This window comes from Durio zibethinus, chromosome 2, assembly GCF_047325235.1.
Source record: "Durio zibethinus cultivar Kanyao isolate XHJ-2024 chromosome 2, ASM4732523v1, whole genome shotgun sequence".
Classification (NCBI taxonomy): Eukaryota; Viridiplantae; Streptophyta; class Magnoliopsida; order Malvales; family Malvaceae; genus Durio; species Durio zibethinus.
The window spans coordinates 35,660,551-35,683,561 of record NC_143163.1 but is presented as its reverse complement, the minus strand read 5'-3'; the positions used below and the strand labels follow the sequence as shown (position 1 = coordinate 35,683,561).

General features: G+C 31.8%; 3 protein-coding genes, 1 long non-coding RNA gene and 1 pseudogene across 5 annotated transcripts; all 5 read right to left on the bottom strand.

Moving 5' to 3' along the window:
* Positions 1–5,331: 5,331 nt before the first annotated feature.
* Positions 5,332–8,040, bottom strand: LOC111317704 (kirola-like). Its single transcript, XM_089754037.1, has 3 exons — positions 7,878–8,040; positions 5,996–6,251; positions 5,332–5,757 (listed from the first exon to the last, which is right to left on the bottom strand). Exons 2-3 carry the CDS (start codon positions 6,183–6,185, stop codon positions 5,492–5,494), a joined length of 456 nt encoding a protein of 151 aa, XP_089610163.1. The 5' UTR covers positions 6,186–6,251; positions 7,878–8,040; the 3' UTR covers positions 5,332–5,491.
* Positions 8,041–8,528: 488 nt separating this feature from the next.
* Positions 8,529–9,605, bottom strand: LOC149520164 (kirola-like). The gene is made up of 2 exons (XM_089754032.1): positions 9,321–9,605; positions 8,529–9,016 (listed from the first exon to the last, which is right to left on the bottom strand). Exons 1-2 carry the CDS (start codon positions 9,508–9,510, stop codon positions 8,751–8,753), a joined length of 456 nt encoding a protein of 151 aa, XP_089610158.1. The 5' UTR covers positions 9,511–9,605; the 3' UTR covers positions 8,529–8,750.
* Positions 9,606–12,570: 2,965 nt separating this feature from the next.
* On the bottom strand, positions 12,571–14,497 carry LOC149520163 (MLP-like protein 165; annotated as a pseudogene). The gene is made up of 2 exons (XR_016333425.1): positions 13,494–14,497; positions 12,571–12,953 (listed from the first exon to the last, which is right to left on the bottom strand). The product of XR_016333425.1 is annotated as an MLP-like protein 165 (transcript).
* Positions 14,498–18,745: 4,248 nt separating this feature from the next.
* Positions 18,746–22,810, bottom strand: LOC111317703 (MLP-like protein 43). Its single transcript, XM_089753979.1, has 2 exons — positions 22,198–22,810; positions 18,746–19,126 (listed from the first exon to the last, which is right to left on the bottom strand). The coding sequence occupies exons 1-2, from the start codon at positions 22,479–22,481 to the stop codon at positions 18,841–18,843; spliced, it is 570 nt and encodes a 189-aa protein (XP_089610105.1). The 5' UTR covers positions 22,482–22,810; the 3' UTR covers positions 18,746–18,840.
* LOC149520162 (uncharacterized) lies at positions 19,976–22,122 on the bottom strand. Its single transcript, XR_016333440.1, has 2 exons — positions 21,125–22,122; positions 19,976–20,229 (listed from the first exon to the last, which is right to left on the bottom strand). It is a non-coding gene; the product is annotated as an uncharacterized LOC149520162 (long non-coding RNA).
* Positions 22,811–23,011: the final 201 nt, after the last annotated feature.

Sequence of the window (23,011 nt, the reverse complement as noted above, 5' to 3'; positions counted from 1 at the left end):
ATCACCTGGTTACCTCCTGAATCAGGTTTCTTGAATTTAACGTGGACGGATGTACTAAAGGTAAGCTTGGACCTGCTAGTACTGGAGGAGTATTGAGAGATTCTAATTGTACGTAGTGGCTTTTATTCTCTGGCCCTTAGGGTTTGCAAGATTCGAATTAATGTGGCTGAGTTATATGCTATTAAATATGCACTGGAGATATTTTTGAAAGCAGGGAAGAAAGGTAGGAATGGGCCATGCATCAGTGAATCTTATTCTATAGTGGCTGTAAACTGGACCATGGAAGTTAAATTTTCTTTTGAAGTTGATATTCTTATGAGAACAATTGGTGCAGTAACTTTGATATGCATTTTTAGAGAAGCGAATGGTATGGCAGATGCGTTGGTAAAGGTTGGTCATGTGGACAGAGATAGTTTTTTCATGGCATGGTGGTGATTTCTGATAAAGGCGGTGGTACCTGCTCTAAATGTTTGTTTACAAACAATGGAAGAGTGTATTTTGGTGTCTTTTTTGTTCTTTTTTTAAGGTGGAAATCCTTCAAAAAAATTAAAAAAAAAAAAAAAGACAGACAAAGAAGAGCTCAGTAACATTTGACTCTTGCATTGCCAATGGCTAGAGAATAAGCTAGTACGTAGCAGTCAGAATCTTTCAACACGCCACCACAAACTAGATCGTCCAAGTTTACTTTTATCAGATCCATCCACATCAAACTTTAAAATCCTATCTCAGGAGGTGACCAAGTTGTGATAGGTCTTTTGCTTTTCTAGATAAAGAAAGAACACATGCCACTAGTTCGACCCTCCACAAGAATCCGAGAACAATCTATCCTCATTTATCGCCTTTATCCAAAACACAGACCTGAGTTTTACCAATAACGACTGCTCTTCCACTGTCCATCTCTTCTTCTCAAAAAATTGACATGACTCTTTAATTTCTTTACATTGAAGATGATGTTAAAAAAAATAAGGTGGAGATGATGCTTAACCGGGAAACTATGAATGTGGTAATCAAGGAGAGTCAGATCTTGAACATTTGGGGGAATGGGAATTTTGTCTGGTTATTTGCTACTTCTATAGGTCATTTGGGTGGATTATTAGCGATTTGGGAGAATAGTTTAAAAAATAAAGGGGAGATTGGGTGCTGTTGGTGACTAGCAGGTTATTTTAATGCTAGTATAGGGACAGTTCAGAGAGGAAAGGCATGCTTATCTGTTGGGAATCCCATTTCTCTGGTGTTATTAAAAAAAATGGTGGCTGGCTTAATATACTTCTGCTTTTGGTCCCTATGGTTAGCTAGAACGGAAAATGTTTTTTGTAAGAAATTGAAGGTAGTCGATTTTATTTTCTTGGTAAAGCTTCGACCCATGTCCTGGACTAAGGCTATAAAGGAAGACTAATTTTTTCCTTTTTCAGATTCCTTGTGGTGGATGGTTCCTCTAGGTTGTACACTTCCCAGGTATAATAAGACTTTAAGATCCCTCTCGTGCCGGTCTTTCCCTATTTTTGGTTGCCTTAAGTTCAGTGTAGATGGATAAGAAAAAGGAATACCTGGGTCGACAGGATGGGGGGTTTAGAGGCTTAAAAGGTTGCATTACTGCCCTGTTTTCAGGTCTTTTACAGCACCAAGATGCAAAGGTTGCAGAGTTATTTGGCATTAAACATGCATTGAAGGTCTTATTGTGAAAGCTAGTAGGGCTGGATGTGTGAATGTTATTATAAAAACTGATCATATGGTGGCAATCAATTGGTGTAAGAATAGGACGTGTAGACCTTGGAAGGTTTGGGACGTTTTATTGGAAATCGATAGGTTGGTGAGGAAACTAGGCGAAGTAAAGTGGTCTGATGTTCCTAGGGAATCTAATGAGATGACAGGTGCATTGGCCAATGCAAGAGTTGAAAGGGATGAATTCTTAATGCAAGGTGTTTCTAGGAGTAAAGCAGTGGCATGATAATCTTAGTGCTGGTGCCTGTGTGTCTAAGCTATCGGTTTTCTGATTTTTTTTTTTTCTATTTGTTTGGATTTGAGGTGATATGTTATGGAACTATGAAGCATGTTTTGTGAGGATTACCTCATTTTTCTCTAATGAAATTTGGCTTAGCAAAAAAAATTTCTTGCCAGCCACAAGGACCTGAAAGCTGCAGCAGATGATTCAAGATTCCCCCAAATGGGGCCTCAAAATAATTCAAAATACAGAGGTACAGGGATGGTGGTTGACATCCCATTTCAAATTCCACCAAATCAAGAAGCCAGGCCAAAATCGAAACACCCAAAGGACATGTGAACAGAACATGATGATTAGTATCTTCTTCTAATGAGTTGGGACAAAATTATTATGTTATAGTTATTGCTGATGAGTGTTACAATTTAAGAAAATATTTTTGTTAAATAATTAAAGTATATACAAATTTATTGATTAACTGAGAGGCAAAAAGGATGAACCAAATGATATTAATCCTTGTGGAAACAATCAGTTATCAAAGAATTTGAAAAGTGGCGTTGGAGATTTTATTGATTAAATGGATAAATCAACTGTTTAACTTGGTTGAAGGCATAATTTGGGAAAAATCAAATTAACATATTAACAATAAAGAAAAATTAGTTGATTCATGCATCCAACAAAAAATGGGGTTTAAATCGCAATATTTACAAGCCATTTCCTTTTCTTTGTTGCCTCTTTTACACCAAAAAAAAATTTCACTGTTCAAAAAATTTTTAATCTTTTTAGAGATTTTGGTAAACGAAGAAAATCCCCTACATAGTAGGAAATAAAAATCTTTCCAGTCCTAGTTGGGAATTTAGGATCATTGCAGCACATTAATTTATTGTTATGAGGCGGTGCATAGAGTTGTTAGGATCTCATGCCATATTAGGTTTAGTTTATCTCATACTGTGTTAATATATTGGGCTTTGGGAACTAAAAATGGATTAATCAATAGAGGTGAATCATTAATTCATTTAAAACCGAGATTAAAGTGCAACTTTATAAAAAAAATGGATTAAATAAGACTGAAGTACCAATATGAACTCCACTTTTAGAAGTTAATATTTAATAAATTTAAAATTTAAATTTCAATATTTAACACTTTTTCTCCTATCTTCATATCATCTTTGTAAAGAGAAGTTAAACAATTGATAGACCCTTTAAAATAATACAAAAGATACAAAATATATAGTTTTTTTAATAAATGAATGTTATTTTATTTGTCTAAAAGTAAGACAAAAAATTTAAAATATACAATCATAGCTTCTAAAAAAAAATGAAGATGAGAAAGAATTATCAAGATACCTATTACTATAAAGAGATCGATTAACAGAAATATCATTAGCTGATAAGTTTTGTTATTTAAAAAAAAATACACGACCAAGTTTTGAATGACAAAAGAAAAACAAAAGGTTGAATGATAGCTTGTATTACCATCGCTTAGAAAAGAAAAAAAAAAACTCGTATTACGTACCATTGGTAGTTTAATATGGTAGATAGACAATTCAAGAGGTGAAGTGAATTGGATTAATTCCAAAATTTTGAAATGTTTGTGGATGAGAAAGTAGCAATAAAAATGAAGGGATATAGAAAAATCAAACACCATGGTTTATAAAGATGCAACCCTTCCACAACGTATAAAGTGGGTATGCCCATGTGTTAATGTCTTAAAGTTCAATGTGGATGGATCCGCTAGGGGCAAACCTCGTCCAGCGGGTTGCAGTGGGGTGCTAAGCGATTGACAGGGAATATCAGAAGTTTATTTTACGGTCCTCTTGGGGAACAAGAATGCAAATATGCAATTCTGCTGAAATATTGGCCATCAAAAACAGCTTTGGAGGTATTTTCCTCCTCTTCATGATGCAAACAACAGGCTTTAATTATAGAATAAGACTCTTAAGGAAGCTATCAATTCCGTGCTAAATAAGGACTCTTGGCCTTGGAATGAATGGAAAGTATTTGTTGAGATTGATAGGCTTGGAGAAATTATTAGAGAGGTGGATTTTGTTCATATTTACAGGGAAGCTAACTCTTTTGCTGACTCCTTGGCAAAAATGGATGTTGTCTCCTCTGTTTTATGTCATGACTGGGTATGAATATGATTGCTATTCGGTGGTTTGGACTTGGAAAACAAGATTGGGAGATGTAATGTTTCAAAGCTTTCCTTTCCTGTTAGGAGGAAGCTTACTGTTCTGTCTCTTTTCTTCAATTAAAGAATATTATCGGTTGAGAAAAAAAAAAAAAAACCATCCACAAGGGAAGAATATTGACCTAAAGTTATCAATCTAATAATCTAAAAGTTATTTATAGATTGATGCTCTATTTATGTATAATTGTTTCTTTGACATACGGAAAATTAACCCCTATTTATATGTGTGTTTATGTATATAACATACACATCACAACACACAAACAAAAACAGAAGCATTAGTTGACATGCATCATAGCTATAGGTATTTATTAAATACAAGATTGATTTTGTAGAAAGAATGTATTAACAGTTTTTCTTTCTTTTATGGGAAATCCCGAATTAATTTTTTTACTGAATTCTATGATATTATACATTTTCAATTTTTTGAAATTTTTTGACATTAAAAATCAAGAATTATTAATTAAATATAAGAGCTCTGTTAGCCAAGAATGGTGCGCAAAGATCCCAATAACTATTTGCTTTTTTTTTTTTAATTTCATTTTGTTGTTTTTCCATTTATTGCTCTGTTTGCTCTGGGTTTCCTGACGTTCCTACATGAACTCTATACTTCTCCTTTTGCTTCATTAATATAATCTGCCTTCCCAAAAAAAAAAAAAGAAAAGTTCTCTTCGCTTCTTGATTTATGAAGAGAAAAAATAATAATAATGAAGCCGCAATGATTCAATCCAACTTGAAAGTTATTGTGTTCTTTTGGTCAAATATTGAGCCTCGCTGCCACAAAATTTTATCTTTAATAAGCACTTTTTGTATAGGTTTAATTTGTTCAAAATCCTCTATATATTGTACAAAATATGAGATAAATTACTTCTGTATAACAATTATTTTTGAAAGAAAATTGAAAGATGATATTTATAGAAGTGAATAGCTTTAAGATAAATATATCTAATGGTATAATTTGGAGATCATCATTTTCAAAAATTCTTGTGAATTAGTATGATATAATTGCCAAATACTGCATTCTGAAACATATACATATATATATATATATATATATATGTTTTAAAAGATAAAAGCGATAACACACTCTCAATGTTGTCACTTTAATATCTGGTCTCAAGTCTCTTAATTATTTTGAACGCGGAAATTCACTTCTGTAGTTATGAAATAAGGAGAAATTAACAGATGAGAGGGAGTGATACATAGAGTGAATTAATTTTCCATAGATATATAATTTATTTTCCATTGATATACATAGATCGATCGCTGGCTAGTTTTGAAATTCAGCTTTTATTTAATACACACAGAGACACAGAGAGAGAGACACACACACACACACATATATATATATATGGCTGTTTTTAGGCGTTCAGAAGGTAAGCATCAATATTCTTGCTCCAACTGACTAAAAAGTCATTGTACTTGATAGGAGCAGGGATGCTTTCGTTTTTCTTTTCGTATTCCAAAGTCCATTTCACCAAGCATCCCTGACCCAATGCTGTGACATTAAGAATCGGCTTGAAAGTATTGTAGTATTTCATCACATCTCCATCCAGCATATTGAAAGTGATGGTCTTGCTTTCATCGTCAATGGCTTCAATGCTTTCCTTAATAGTCTCAGTATTACCTGCAAGAGTAACAAACCTCACGACTATCTAGCTGCTGCAGGTTTATTTCATGTTTAAGTAATTAAAATTTTATTTCAAGTCCATAAATTTATTAGAGAAAATGCAATGAAAAATGTCATAAATGGTAGTACTATTTATTATTTATTGAACCCCTCGTTCTGGTGTGATATATTACCTCGATTTCTGGGTGACTATTAAAATGCAGAAGAAGAAATTAAATGATTGTTACTTAATTACCTGCAACAGCATAACACCATTCTCTGACAGAGCCCACACTCTTCCAGTCACCATCAACAAGCTTTCCGTCCTTAAATTCCTGAGGGCAGATCTTCGGCATGAGGTGCATTTTGGACCTGAAGATGTCATAGAACTTGTCTGCTGGGGACTTGATCTCTGTTTGGACCTCCATCTTTGCAATTTGTGCCATTGTTTTTGTCTCCTAAGGAACCAATTACTAGCTATCTAAGAGTATAACCAATCCAATAGGACCTGCCTGCAGAATGTTGTGCTTACCAATTAGCCTTTTATAGGAAGGTTCGAAGATATAAAAGAGCAGAAAAAAGAATAAAGGATAAAGGGTTGGAAAGTAGTAACTGAGAATATTGCATAACATGCCATCAAGCTTTATGAATTATTCTTATCAACTTTATTCTAGTGGTTTTCTTGATCATTCCCCTGCATTATCTGCAAAAAAATCTCACCGACTTCTAGTTTTGCTTACTCTGTTATCAATTCTGACTCACATTTTCGGTTCATTTCAAACTTTTTCCATCATTAAAGGATGTCTTTTGTCACTCTTCATCGCTATTATGGGAATTAATAAGATAAAAATATGTGCAGAAACAAAAAAAAAAAAAATTCTGCTTCAAGTTAAATGGTAAAAGAGAAATTTATATACATTGGGTAAACAGTAAACAAATTAACACAAAAAACTTGGCTTAAAGGCAAAACTAGAAATTTTATAATGAGGGTCGACACATACAAAACAGACATTTTGAAAAAACTATATGGAAAAAGTGTAAAAAAGTAATAAGCTATGCTTTATTTACATATTAAAAGTTTCCTTGCATGAAAAAGAATTAATCCGGATCATAAATTTCAAAAAGTAAGATTTATATGGACACACACACGCGCGCGCACACACACATATATATATATATATATATGTTTATGTATTTATTTATATGAACAAAAGGTCCAACTGATGGAGTTTCTTTATTCCCTAATACAAGCATTTTTAATCTTATTTCCTTACTAAAGGTATTTTATGACACATAATCATTTTGATTTTTTTTTTTTTTTTGTTTTCATTGTCAGTGTTGCTCATCTCTCTCTATAACAAAAATGAAAATCATTTATAAAAAATGGAAATTCAAAAAAAAAAAAAAAGACTTTTAAATCGTGTCCTTTTTAGCAATGTTAATTCACTCCTCGTTTTCTATTTAGAAAGCAAACTTAAACGAAGCTCTGCAAATTTTGATTGGGGTTACACTTTGGAGTTGAACTGTAGAGCAAAGAAAGGTAAAGAATATTAAAGACTTATTTTATATAATAAAATAATAAAAAAATGTTGAAATTATATTTTAATTAAGATGAACAACACAAATGTAATCTATCAACGTATAAACAAAATTTGAAAACAAGGGTCTAAACGTGGGAGTAATAAAGCAGAACGTCTACTTAACAGTCTTCTCAAGTACTGCATAGCGATCCAACCAACAGCAATCAGCTGACTCAACAGTCTCATCGTATAGTCTTTGAAGTTCTCTTGAACTGCCTACCCGCAACACTACTGTCACTCTGTCAGAATAACTCCACAACCCCAGACTTCAAAACTGCCTAACACAATGCCTGTAGAACCCCACTTAATCACACAATTTTCATATTGTCACAAAGCAAATCAAGTGAAATTCCCATTCCACTTTTAGCAGGTGTACACAGGTTCATGAATGTGAAGCTGTTCAAAGTTGTGCATTGCTTTCGATTAATGAAAGGTCGGTTCACACAAACAACATTTAAAATAACATCAACTATAATTCCCTTTCTAAATTTATTTGGCAATTATTATCCACCGGAGCAAAATAAACAACAAATGCAAAGGCTAAAGAGAAAACCATACCTAGCAGGCATCACCATCAACTGTTCCCTAGCTGCAATTCTTGGCTAAGAAAAAGCCAGAGGTAGTTGGGGTTTTTTCTGGAATTTTGATTGAGAGGAATAAAGTAACGTGTATAAAGTTATAAACTAACAAACGAAATGGAAGATGCTTTGTGAATAGATAATTTTCGTTGTTTTTTTTTTGCCGATTAAAAATTTGTATTGTTTAGCCGCTTTTCAGAATGGAAACAGAGGAGGAAGGAGGAAGAATTTTCGTAGTTTAATTGCTTGTCGGTGACTTTGATCGGCCTGCCATCAAGAAGCAAAGCAATTTAGCTACAAGGAAGTTCTGAATTACCATATCGAACTGGTCAGTGGAAAGATGAGAAACATTGACAATGAAGAGATAAAAAATAATAACCAACACCTATTGATCCAAGTAATTAAAGAGCTCGATTCTTCTTAAATAATGTTTTCATTTTAAATCTTGTAAATGAAAAAGATAAGTGCTGAAAAAGTTTACTTTCTTTTTCTTATGATATCTGACTTAACTCAATTCTAAATTAATCGAGATTTAAAATTATTATTAGACATTAAAAAGTTTCAGATAAATAATAATAATAATAATAATAAAACGATAACATGGCATGAAGTATATCGTAGAGAAACAAGATTAAAAATATCCTTATTAAGGAATAAAGATTTTATTTTACCATGGCACAGGAGAAAACTCCCAGCTGATGATAAAGCATAGTACATATTATAATTTTAATCGTGAACAATAATACACAAACTTCACGATCATGGTTTCTCGTGACAGAGTGAGCGACGTTATTTTACATATTTAAGAGCTTTCATTATGCTTTTTATTTATAATATTTTCTTAATTACTTCATTAGGTGTTGCAAAGGAAAGCGTCGATATTCTTGGTCCAGATGGTCAAGAAGACGGCGTACTTGACAGGATCAGGGATGTCCTCGTTTTGCTGTTCAAATTCCAGGGTCCATTTCACCAAGCCTCTCTCACACATTGGCGTGACGTTCAGGATGGTCTTCCAGCTCTTGTAGGAATTCATGATTTCACCCTCCACCGCTTTGAAAACAAGTGTCATGTTTTTATCGTCCACGGTTTCCAAAATCTCCTTAGCAGTCTCAGGCTTACCTAGAACAGAGCAACAGAGCAGTATTACTTAGTTATAGAGCTTCTTTTTCTTTTTATTTGTTTTTATGACAATTTTTTAATAGACATCTCTCGAGTTAGAATTTGGGACGTAATTATCTTGAAGATTTTTGCTTCGAATTTTGGGATAGGGTTAAGGTCCATAGAAAAAGAATCATATGTTCCATTTCAGAGTTAGGGTCCATTTTAACCCAACCAGTGAACTGAGAAAAAGGAAAGAGGAGTAAAAGCAAAATGGAAAGTTTGTTTATATTATGTGTTTGTGAGATGGAGGCGACTTAATTACCTTCAACAACATAAGACCACAGCCTGACAGCGCCCTGGCAGTCCCAGTCACCCTGAAGAAGTTTTACATCAGTTATTACATGATTGGACATCTTTGGCATCAGTTGGACTTTGTTCCTGAAGACATCATAGAACTTATCAGCTGAGGACTTGATCTCAACTTGGAAATCCATCTTCCTAATTTGAGCCATACTTTAGACGTTGTTGCTAGCTATGAAACCAAGAAACTACAATTGATGAGCAACTAATAGGACTTGCAGAATTAATGTTGCGTTGAGCGGTTTAGGTTATATATAGATGAATATATAAGAGAAAAAACTTACATGAAATTTTACGGATGAAGTTTGTGAAATTTTTTATAAAAAAAAAAAATTAAAATTAAAATTGATATATTAAAAAATCTTATAACGTATATCAAATATATAAATTTTTAAAAAATTTTAATATATTTATTAAATAAATATTTTTAATAAAAATATTTTAAAAATTTTTATCATTAAATAAATATTAATTAAATTAAAATTATAAATAATATTTTTAAAAATTGTTTATATATTATTAATTTTTTTATCAATTTTTATTTATTTATTTTTAATAAAAAATTTGATGAATTTCACCTTCACCCAATTTTTTTTCGTACATAATATGATTGTAACCGGCCATGACGACTCGATAAAACATTAATGTGGTCTCAGCTCTATAGCCAATCCTATGAATTAGATTCTGGATGCGATATGTTTGTTTTCTTGTGGAGCATAGTAAAGTTGTATTTTTTGATATTGTATTAGCTTTTGAATATTATTGGTTGATGAATTGAACTTCTTATCTCTTGATGTGGTTTATCTTAATTAGAGTGTGGTTTATCTTAAATTAAAGAATTTCATTAGTGGAATATCCAATGGGCTTGGAACTCCTATTTTGCTAGGGATTATTAGCAAGAATGGGGTTGATCACTAATCCATTGATGATTTCTCTTTGAATTTTAGCGGTTTGAACTGCTTCGCCATGCGCTTCACACATCTCAGCTGAACTTCCTCAAAATAGTAGCATATATATGAACCTAATACATATCTGATACAGTTGAGCTAACCACCCAATGCCTTTTCTCTCTTTTCTTACCCATATTTGCCACCTCTGTTTCTAAAACAATCTTTTTTGCAACCTTCGAAATTACATAAAACCAGAAACATGAACCCAGAAAATCTCAATTACATCGATCCAAAACTCCTGATTATACTCGACATGTAAAAATTGAATTGCCAATATATATATAAATATTTATATATATGTATGTATTATATGAATGAAATAAATTTTTATGAATCAACTACTTAATCACATTAATTTAATAAAAATTTTATTTTTAAAAAATGCACAAAATTTTAAAATAAAAAAAAATACTTTTTCATTAATAATTTGATATCATATAATTTATTGAATATGAATAAAATTAATACATTAATAATACGTCAAATATAAATTCTATATAAATATAATTTTTATGTCTTCTTTCATGAAAGAATTAGTAGAATAATCGCAAGCCAAATGGATTGTGTTTATATTTTGGCCAAAATGGACTGTGCTCTTTAATTCCCTTTACTTTCCTCTACCCACTCATTCCCATTCAATATCTAAAAATAATCCAATTAATAGAATCTAAAGAAGATAGAGTCCCTTTGGAAAAGCAAAATGGAACATTCCAATACCAGTAAAAACAAAAAAGTTGCTCTTTAGTTTCGTGTAAAGTCAAAGCAATGACCTAAAGGAAAAACAAAACGAAAACCAGAGTTCATACGTTGCATGGAATAACGAAATGGACCTCAAGAAACTTTTGTTGAGAATTTAATTAGGACAAATGGAAATTGATGAAAATGATTTTATTTTGCAGCGGAGTCAGAAATTCTTTCTAATAGGGCTTAGTTTAAATATATTAAATTTAAAAAAAAAAAAAAAAAACAACAACAATAATATCATAATAGTAATAAAAAATTAAAACTTTTAAATCTAATTATAATTGTTAAAAATTTTACAATTGTCTTTGACTTGATTTCTTATTTTGAAAATATGGTACAATATCAATCTTTTTGAACACATCGTTTTTAATATACAAAATTAAGCTAGCATTTAACCATTAGTTTTTCATTCGATTATACAAATGAATTTTCAAAAATATTTATTATAAATTTTTTTTTCTAATGTAACAGTCATAACTAATAGAATCAATGCTAATCTCAAAAACAAATAAATTGGATCCATGAAAGTTCTTTGAATTTTATGTAAAACATATGTGATTTCAAAAAAAATTTTAGTTATATAAAACATAAGTGATTTTAGATTTTTTTTTTAATTTTATTTTCAACGGAGGCTATAACTCCGCCCCAGATATACGAGGAAAAAGATTTGAACTTTCACTTTGTTTGGTAAAGAGATAAAAGAGAAAGGAAGCGAAAGCATGGAAGATTGCTTTTTCTTTATTTGGTAATTTATTTGGTAAGAGACAAATCGCATATGCATATTATAACCCACGAGTATTACACTAGACGTTATTGACAAAATTCTCTAAGCTAAGATAATCCTATATACCCCCTCGAGAACGGAAATCCTCTGCCCACAATTTGTACCCTGTTTGGTGCCCATCAATGAAATTACACCACATGTCAAGCTAGCCACATTTATCGGCCTAATTAGAGTTTGATTTCGAAAGATGTTGAATGAGTTGCAGAGTTTGAGGGCTTTGAAACCCACTTTGACATCAATGTTAAGACAGACCAGGAGGAGCTTTCTTATGTGTATAATTCTTTGTTGGGGCAGTTTGACCCTAACTCCAATGGGATGGTAGATTAATTTGGAGGAGTGCAAGGCAGAGACAAGCAAATGCTGCTAGCCATGGCTGATGGAATAGGATTCTTGCTTGTCCAAATGGTGCTTGAAGAAGGCAGTAATTAATTCCTTAAGAAAGTAGTTGACAGGAAGTTCACCAAAGCTTAAATTAGTCTTTTCTTCAGTCGATTTGGCTCTTTTTGTTAATTTCTTTTTTCGAATTTTTCTCAATTGTGATGAAACTAATTTGAATTACGTTACATGTTAAAGTCCAGGCTTGTAATCTACCCACGAAATTACCAAGTATAGGATAACCATGCATGTGTCTATGGCTCCGTTTGGTGATGGCCACCAAAGCGTGGTTATTGGCGTCAAACGGTATTCCAGTGCGGGGAGAATATATGCCCATTATACACATACTTCACGATCAAGCTGAGGAAGCGAATTTATTTTACAAATTCAATAGCTTTTATGATGATTTTATTTATGTTACAATGACAAATATGCCATCAATTTCTGATATATGTCTTGTCTTAATTACTTAATTAGGCGTTAAGAAGGTAAGCATCGACATTCTTGGTCAAAATGGTCAAGAAGTCGGCATACTAATCGACAGGATCAGGGATGTTCTCGTTTTGCTTTTCAAATACCATGGTCCATTTCACCAAGCTTCCCTCACCCATTGGCGTGACGTTAACGCTGGACTGCCTGTTCTTGTAGGAATTCACGACGTCAACCTCCACCAATCCGTGAGCAATTGTCTTGTTTTTGTCGTCCATTATTTCCAAGATCCCCTTAACAGTTTCAGACTTACCTAGAAGAAAGCAACAGAGCATTACCATTGATTAGTCATTTCACCAAGCTAAAAGAAGTTTTTTACAATAAGACTTTTATTGTAATATTTTGTATGCTATAAATAATTTTAATATTTCTATGTTCATATTCTTATTGAGAAATATTATAGTTTATAACAGTTTATTTCAAACATAATATTTTGTATGCTACAAAATTTCAACATTAAAAAGATCGTTGCTAAAACAAAATTTTGAATAGAGGGAACACCATAATAGTTAATAATTTGAAATTCCAAATTAAAAGTCTCAATTTCAAATTTTAGAATAGAAAGACAGACTGGGATTTATAGACAAGGGAAAACTAATTTCTATTTTGGAGCTTGAAATCATATGCTCCAAAAAAGAATAAAAATACAATTGGAAGAGAAAAAGAAGAGATAGAGCTAACGTCCATTTTAATCCAACCAGTGAAACATAAAAAAAAAGGGGCAGAAACAAAAATGGAAAGTTTGTTTATATGTAATTGTGTTATGAAGAAGGCCATATATTTGATGCCTTACCTCCGGTAACTTAAGACCACAGCCTTACAGCGCCAAGAGAGTTCCAGTCACCCTCAAGAAGTTTTATATCTGTTATTACTTGACTGGACTTTTTTGGCATCAGATGGGCTTTGTTCTTGATGTCATCATAGAACTTATCAGCTGGGACTTGATCTTTACTTGGCAATCCATCTTCCTAATTTGAGCCATGATTTATATACTACGTCTGCTAGTATTTGTCAATTGATGAGTAACTAGTAGGATTTGCAGAATGTTGTGTTCAGCGGATTGCCTTATATTTCCTCCAGAGCATAATAAGTCATTTTCAGTAAATTCCACTTGTCCTTAAATACTCGACAAAAGCTTCTTGAGTTCCATTTTTTGTTATTCATCTTATGTAATGTATGAACAGCTGGTTTCTGTTTAATATGGTTCAGCTTTTGATCAATGCTTTAACTTGAATATACCAAAGACTGCTTTGCAACTTCTTCAGAATTGGAATGTTCCATTTACCCTTTCCAAAGGGACTTTTATCTTTTGTAGATTCTATATTGGATTATTTTTAGATCTTGAATGGGAATGAGTAAAGAGAATAAAAGAACAATCTATTCGGTTATATGGTGACTTATGATTATGCATGAGAAAGAGCACACAAATGTTTATTTAGTTTGTGATTAACATGCCAATTTTCTTGTAAGAATCAGGCACACCAAAAACCTTGTTTGGTCGGATCGTCATTGATATTTTTAGTATGATGCAAGACCTTTCCAACAAATGTAAGATTCCGTCCATAACCCTTTTGTAGTGAGAAAACAGAAGCCTTGAAATAGGCTTCATGGAAACCGAACTTTTGGAAAATCTGAAAAAAAAAATGAAGGGAATGATGAACAATGTTGAAATTGCAAAGCTCACTCTCGGCTGAAGCAGGGACGGACGAACTGTGTAGTTCACCCCTAGCTTCGATGACCATCGTTTTCAGGGAAAAGTTCTTAATACTAATATTGATTATCCATTACAAAATGAATGAAGGAGAGAACATTAAGAGCAAGCTTCTGCCATAGATCAAATTTATTGGATAATTCCAGTAGGGTTTCAAAGAAGCCAAATTACCGAAAAAGGATGTAAAAGTGAAAGGCCTTCGGTATCAAAATATGGTTGTTAGCTATACGAAACAGTTTCGGAGTTGTTTTAAATATCTTCTTGGGTTTTAAGAAAAGAACCTTGTTATTGTATTAGTCTGCAAAATGGCTATTTCTTGGATGTGTAAGGAGCTTTCTAGACCGTGGGATGATGAGGATATCTTCAAAGAAAATAGACAAATTAAACAGGATTGTTGGCTTGGTGTCTTTTGTGAATATTGAATTCTTAACTTTTAAGATTAAAATTAAGAAAATATAGCAATTCATAAATTTAAAACCCTTGGTATTGCAATTCCGTACCAACATTTAACTTTTTCCAAATGAAACTCAATGATCACACAACAAGTGTTGCATGCATATGCAGAAAAGTTACAGATAGTAAACCTGTACATGGAATTTCAGTAGTGCATTTATATGGATACATGAACAAAGAAGAACCAGTACTGTAACAACATATTGTTTTTTAATTTTAGAAAGAGATTTGAATCTATTTTTTAAGAAAGAGATTTTCGCACCTACCTATAATTTTGCTGTCATCTTTGCCCAAGTCTTATAGGCCTTTAGTTCAGACTGTGTTGGTAGGCAGGTCTACTTTGAAGTTGGATGATGTGACTGCCCTGTTGCGTGAGAATGAAAGGTTTATGGGAGCTCAGAACTCATCACCTGGGGGGAGTACACTAGCTGTAGAGGGTTTTGATCGAGGGAGGACTCAAAAGAGGATTGATGGATCAAGATGGAGATCTAAGTCAAGAGACAGAGATTACAGTGATGTAGAATGTTATTATTGTGGTGAGAAGGGACATATCCAAGTGCGCTGCAGGAAGCTGAGAAGGGATATAGCTGCTTTCAAAAGGGCGAATGATGAGAAGAAATCAGATGAAGAAAAGAGTGATACTGCTGCTGTCGTGTCTGATGATGATGATGTTGTTTTGACAACTTGTGTGGATGAGACCCAAACTTTGAAAAGTAATAAAGGTTGGGTTTTAGATTCAGCTGTTACAGTTCATGTTTGCAATGATAGGAGCTGCTTTGTAGAGTTGAATGAGAATGAAAAGTATGGGGATATTGTGGTTGCTAACAAAGAAAAGGTGCAGATTCAAGGTATTGGGAGTGTTCGCCTTAGATCTCACAATGGTGTTATTAGGACACTTCGTCATGTAAGGTATGTACCAAATTGTCACTACAATTTGATTGCTTTGGGTGAGTTAGCTTCGCGGGGTACACATTTTATGGTAGTAATGATTGGTTGAAAGTGTATAAGAATGATAGTGTGATCCTACAAGGGAATAGGGTCAATCACTTGTACATGTTTGATGGAGGCTCAGTTGCTGGAATGCCTGTGATGAAAGAAAAGAAGAAAGGTAAGCATGTTAGCTTTGCAGATACTGTTGAAGTGTTTGGAGATTCAAGTCAAGGGAGGATTTGTTGAGATTTGCTTTGAATCTCAGAATCCCACATCAAAAGTTAAGTAAATTTGAGTTTGTCTTGTATCCCACATCGAAAGTTTAGTAAAAGTATAAAGGGTGAAACCCTTATAAATAAGATGTTTTGGCTTTAGTTTAGTAACCCCAGAGAGTTAGACACCAAGAGAATAGCTAAGTGAGTAGGCTATTAAAGGGTGTAATTGGGTTTTGGGTTAAGTTTTAAGTAAAGAGTTTTAGGAGACTTTTCTCATTCTAAAAGTCTCACAATTGTAAAGATTTATTTGATAGTGGATTAGATTTGGAGTAGGCCATTTTGAGTTGGGCTGAACCAAATATATTTATGTTTTCTTATTCTTGATTTGAGCTTGTTATTTTGTGTGTGATTGCTGCGCGTGGTATTGTTGTTTTTCCCAACAAAGAGCATATATAGCTTTGCTATGAAATTTCATCAGCTAGCCATATTTGATTACATGATATGCAGAATTTTAACTGACTACAAACATAGAATTACATTTAAAAGCTAAGACAGAGCAGTTTTTGCTGACATCTTCTCCTATTGTTTGAGAAGGTAAGCATCCACAGCCATGGTTACAGCGGTGGTAAACTCCAAGTATTTCTTAGGATCAGGGACGTTCTGGTTTTGCTTTTTGGTCTCCGAGACATTCTCAGAAATTCCTAGAAGAGGGGCAGTCGAGCCCAAAATCATCAGTTAGTTGTTGATTCAGTTGTTTCAAATAGATCATCAACATTGAAGATTTCTGTTAACTTGTTTAACCTCGTCTGATTAATACTTATGCTTTTTTTCTTTTTACAAATGATTAAAAATGAAAAGACAAAAATAGTCAATCAAATTAGTAGGGATATATCATTGGTTTACCAGCAACATCTTTCCACAGTCTCCCAGTCACCCTGAGCAACTTATATCTTTCACCAGATCAGGGCAGATTTTCGGCAAAAGGTACATTCTGCGCTTGAAAATATCGTAAACCTTATCAGCAGAGGACCTAACCTCCGTTTGGACCTCAATTTTTTGAATCTGAGCCATTTTTTTTTCTACTAAAATACAAGAAACTAGAAATGAATATGGGAGATATAGGTGCATCAATGGCCTTATATAAAAGGAGAGAGCATCAAAACCAATATTCTTCCATGGCCAGGATATTCAGCAATTAATAATTTGCATCCAGTGGCGTCAGTTCTTATCAAAGCTAATAGATTAGATTCTTCCAGTGGTCCATGCCAACTTGCCGAAATGGATCTAAATTGAAAGTCCTTTTTCTCAAATGCAGTTAACAATATCACCGAGTTGAGCCGGAATTAATGTCTAAATCCAAATAAAAGCTTGACGAATTATCTTCATATATATTCATGTTCAGTTGTTTGTTGTTTCTTTCTAACACTAATACGTTCGAATACGATCATTTCTACTCCTAACGCTAAATGTAAATATATATGACATGTCATTTAAAAATTATTACTCACATAATATATAGAACTCTTTAGTTTTAAAGGATTCTCATTTTGAAGGGATTGAGCTTTTGAGTACATATCCTGAAGCTTTTTTGTAACTTAATTATCTACTAAAGTGTTCCTAGAGATGCCGTAGCTTTATTTTTAATATTTTTTTTGCAAAGGAGGTTAGGTGTTGGATTTCTCAATGCTTAAACTTGTTGAATATTACTTTATAAAAGTGATAACATAAACAATATCAGATCTTGACATATAATTTTGAAGAGATCAATTAATAATATATAATGTACTTTTTTTTGCCTAAGGATATTTTATCATACTTATATATATATATATATATGCAAACAATATCCTAATAGAAAAAAAATAAGCTCATAAAATTATAAAACACAAATATTATTACAATAACATTATACTTTTAACAATAACATGATTTATAATTAATCGTTGAATAATTAATTACACAATCTATCAAAAAATTATGGGAGTTTTTTTATTTTTTTAACAAGTTAAAATTGAAATAAAAATGTATGAATAAATCAATCATATTTAAACATTTTATCAAAACAAGAAAATTAATTTTTTTTGAAATAAAAATAAAATTTTGATACTAGGAGTTTAGTGTTTTCTGTCCTTTTATAAAATAGTTTCAATATGATTTATTTGTTGGAAAAGGAATTATAATAACATGTAATAGAGATTTTAAAGTAAAAATAAAACTAAAAAATATATATGGAGAAAAGGAATTGTAGTAAGCTAAATCTCCATTTTCCTTCAGTTAAATCTCCTAAACTTTGACCTCATTTGTACTAAAAAAAAAAAAAGGAAAAACACATTCGGTACTTATTGATTATAAACTTTAATCTTGATGAGAAAGTTGAAAAATTAATTTAACTTTTGTTAAATTCATTTGATTATAAATTAAAATTAAAATTTATTTAATATAAATATATATATATGATATTAGGTGTTTCAAAATTTTTGGGAGGGCCAAGGCCCCCTCTTGGCTATTATTACCAACTGCCCCCGAACATGAATCAATTGAACTAAATTGATTCATTTTAGCTTTATTTTTTCCCTGACGGTTTTTTGGTCAATTAGTTTGGGGTACAAATACAAACGAAGCCAAACTAGCTATTATTAGGAACTTGAGTCCATTACACGGCGAAATAATACAAGAACTTATTAACACACTTACATAAAATAGTGATGAAACATTGACACATGCTACTAGACAAAGTGATGAAACCCAGAAATATATTCTCTTTGAGAGGAGACAGCAAGATGATTATTAATGCAACTGGACACTAAATCCAGAGCTCTTATTTTAAAGGACTAAAGGAGAAAGTAGAGCATTTCCTTGAATTTCACTATGCCTTGGAGAAGGTGCGCTTCAATGTCTTTGGTGACATTCACCACAAACTGCAGGTACTTATTTGGATCAGGGATATTCTCGTTAAGTTTCTTATATTCCACTCCAATTTTCACCAAGCTGCTCTCGTCACTCTTAGGTAAAACGCTATAAACTATCTTGTAGCTCTTAAATTGTTCCAGAAGATGTGATACTTCCAAGGCAATTGAAGTTATGCAATTGTTTGCATTGTCCACCCGAATCTTTTTCCTTCAAAATCTCGACTTTTCTTTTTGTAGATTGTCATAACGTATAAATCTGTAAATTTATAACTAAACTTAATAAGAAGAGTTGTCATCAATTTTTTTATTTATGTGCGATTAATCACTTAATAAATTCATGTCTACAAAATCAAAACTAAATTCGAGCATACGATTACGTATGAAAAAAATTATAACACTTCCGTATTGTCCACCTAAAAGATGGTACCAATTTAATTTCATATTATCCAAAAGCCTAAAAAACTTATCAAGTAATTTAATATGAAAAATTATTCCTAATTACTTTAATATGTTGGTAATAATTTAAGAATATCCCTTCACCTTAAGAGTATTCAATGAAACTATTTGTCATACTTTGGAGAGGTTTTGTAGTTGATTTATTTAATTTAAAAAAAAAAAAACTGAGTGTGATAATCAAATTAGATTTAGAATCTTGATATAAAAAATTCCTATTTAAATTCTTCAATATGTTAGTAAAATTTAAAAAATATCTCTTAAGAATTTACATAAAAATTGTTATTTACAACGCTTTTAGTAATTCCATCATTAAATATTCAAATTCTAACTTTGTAAAAAGACTCTTTATTTTCAAAAATATCCTTTAGTATGTTAGTAAAATTTTTTGCTAGAAATTATTCTCCAATATGTTAATAGGATTTTATGAACATTATTTCTTTTCTAAAAATTAATTTTTATTTAAAAATCATAAAGTTTTTCAACATACAGGTAAAACCTTATTTTAAAAAATTACCTTCCAATATGTTGGTAAGATTTTTTATTTTATTTAAAACAATTTTTTCTATTTTTTAAAAAATTATTTACAGGTAAACAAATAAATAAAATAATAGATGAAGAACAACTAAACAGATAAATAAATAATTAAACATAAAATAAACAAATAAATAAATAAGAAAAAAATAGAAATAGAAATACAAGAAAAATGGCTCAGCTTGGGCAGCTCACAAGATGCGGCTCAAGACACAAAAGGGACGGCTCGAGAGGCATAGCTCTACACTCAGCTTGGCTCAGCGGCTCTGTTGGCTCAACAGGGAACCATCTTTAGGCACACGAGTCGGGCGTTGCATAGGCGGACTATTCAGTTGAAAATGCATGAATCACTTTTTTGTTTTAACAGTTGAAACAGCGTCGTATAGATTAACTATAAAAACCCAAAATTTTTTTATGTCCTCAAATATCCTCTGCCTATTCTCTCTCTCTCCTTTCTTTTCTCTGTCTCTCTCTAAAACGTTGTTGAATGTCGATAGCTAAATTCAACAAAACCTAGATCATGGTGAATAAATGCAAATTCTGACTGAAAGTCTCTAAAAAACTCAAACTTGGTCGTCGAAATGTTCAAAAACTCATATATTTTCTAGATTTTCTCAGATTTTCCTAGATTTTCCCCAGATACCCAAAAACAAAAAAAAAAAAACTAAACTAAACTAAATCCCTTTTTTTCTTTCCCAACTCTCTTAATTCCTATAATCTAAATGACAACTTTTCCCTCAATCCTAAACAATGCTACCCATATTTTTTTCTTACAATTCTTCTAACTTTTTTTGCCTTCAAATTTTTATGCCTATTACTTCCTCTACTAATTTTTTGTTTTTTTTTCTCTACTAATTCTTATTACTTTTTTTTATGTTGAATCTGGGTTCATATTTATAAGGTTTAAATTATAAGAAGACTAAATTAAAAAAAGTTTTTATTTCACTTCAATTCCAACTTCAACTTTTAATTTTAACTTAAACTTCACAATCCCAAAAGAAGCATAAAGTTTTTTAATATATTGTAAAACTTTATTTTAAAAATTTATCTTTCGATATGTTAATAAGATTTTTTATTTTATTTAAAATAATTATTTTTTTTTTTTAATATTTATAGATAAACAAATAAATAAAATAATAAAAAACATAGATAAAAAACAACTAAACAGGTAAATAAATAATTAAACAAAAGATAAATAAATAAATAAAAATAAAAATACCAGGAAAACGGCTCAGCTTGGGCGGCTCACAGGATGCGACTCAAGGCACAAAAGGGATGGCTCAAGAGGCACGGCTTTAGGCTCAGCTTGGCTCGGTGGCTCAACAAGGAACCAGTTTCAGGCACGCAGGTCGGGCGTGGCACGAGCAGACTATCCAGTTGAAAATGCTTGGAACCCTTTTTTGTTTTAACAGTTGAAATGGCATCATATAGAATAACTATAAAAGCCCAAATTTTTTTATTTCCTCAAATTTCCCCTACCCACTCTCTCTCCTCCCTTTCTTTTCTCTGTTTCTCACTTTAAAAAGCTATTGAAATCGACCGATAAATTCAACAAAACCCAAATCACGGTGAATAAATGCAAAATCCAACCCAAAATTGTCGAAAAACTCAAACTTGGTCGCCGAAATCTTCAAGAAACCCAGATTTTTCTCAGATTTTCTTAGATATCCCTAAATTTTCCCCAGATTCCCAAAAACAGAAAAAAAAAAATAAATCCCCCTTATTTTTTTGTTTTTCCTAGCTCTCGTAATTGCTATAATCTAAATGACAACTCTTCCCCCAATCCTAAACAATGCTGCCTATATTTTTCCTTACAATTCTTCTTACTTTTCTTGCCTTCAGATTTTTCTGCCTATTGCTTCCTCTGCTAATTCATTGTTTTTCTTTCTTTGCTAATTCTTGTTGTTTTTTTTTATTGAATCTGGGTTCATATTTATAGGGTTTAAATTATGAGAACCATAAATAAAAAAAGATTTTAATTTCACTTCAATTCCAACTGCAAGTTTTGATTTTAACCTAAACTTCACAATCCCAAAAGAAGCAATCCTAGACAAACTCAATCACCCCTGATTTTTCCTTTTTCATTTTTTTTTTAAATTAACAAAAAACAATAGAAACAATAGAATCAAATCCTAGACAAAATGGAGTATCTACATAGATTATTTATAAGTTATACTCAGACTCAGACCTTTAAGATTTATGGGTAGCAGAGGCAAATCTCAGATAAAAGAAAAACACTTAAGAAAAACAATGGTACATAAGATCAATTGACACAAATTAAAGAAAAGGGTTCAATGTAAAAGGACTGAACTAAAAACTAGGAAATCAATATATAATATATGTTCAACTTGTTTCGTATTTAAAAACGGTTGGATCAATGTTTTCTTACCAACGGTATATTTCCCGAGCTTGATAGAGCCATCAGCCTCCCAATCACCTTCATGCATTTCAACATTGTGTATTTTGTCAGATGTAGCATTTGGTATTTGATGACTTTCACTCCTGACGATGCTGAAGAACTCGTCGGCAGGGGCTTTGACCTCTACTTCAGCTTTTAGTTTGCCTGTTAGAGCCATGTTTTTGCTTACAAGTTTTTTGGAACTTTGACTGTGATCAATCCAATAAGGTACAGACGATGAATGCTGCCGGCGAGTTTTAGTTGGAGGAAGGCATCATGCTTATCCTTTTATATATATATAGAAAATGAGTTTATATTTAATTCATCTAACCATCCAATTGTAATTAAATTACAAAGTACCTAAATTATTATAAACCCACAAACATTAAAATGATTTAACAATCTAACAAACATCCAACAGTTTATATCAAATTTTGAATTATATCAATCTAACACAGTTAAAACTTAAGTAATAACAATACAAAAATATAACTTTCTACCATATTATTTAAGCAATTATTAATATTTAAATACACAATGTTGAAGTGCATGAAGGTAATAAAACTTAATTTAATTTAAAATTAAGGTTTGAAAGGTTTACACACTTCAGATATAGAATTCACTTTCCCTTTCGGCTTTGTTTAATGCACCAAAATAATCGTTTATGGACGATTACAATTTACAAGCAGAAAAAAATTTCCCCTATTC

Bases quoted from the DNA above. Each gene is read 5' to 3' on its own strand.
- LOC111317704 (XM_089754037.1), bottom strand. From the start codon at position 6,185: ATGGCACAAATTGCAAAGATGGAGGTCCAAACAGAGATCAAGTCCCCA. The intron at 5,758-5,995 runs GTAATTAAGTAA...TTACTCTTGCAG, and splicing joins ATGGTGTTATGCTGTTGCAG to GTAATACTGAGACTATTAAG.
- LOC111317703 (XM_089753979.1), bottom strand. From the start codon at position 22,481: ATGGCTCTAACAGGCAAACTAAAAGCTGAAGTAGAGGTCAAAGCCCCT. The intron at 19,127-22,197 runs AACCCTTTTCTT...GAGATTTTGAAG, and splicing joins AGTTCAGTCCTTTTACATTG to GAAAAAGATTCGGGTGGACA.
- LOC149520164 (XM_089754032.1), bottom strand. From the start codon at position 9,510: ATGGCTCAAATTAGGAAGATGGATTTCCAAGTTGAGATCAAGTCCTCA. The intron at 9,017-9,320 runs GTAATTAAGTCG...GCTCTGTTCTAG, and splicing joins GTGGTCTTATGTTGTTGAAG to GTAAGCCTGAGACTGCTAAG.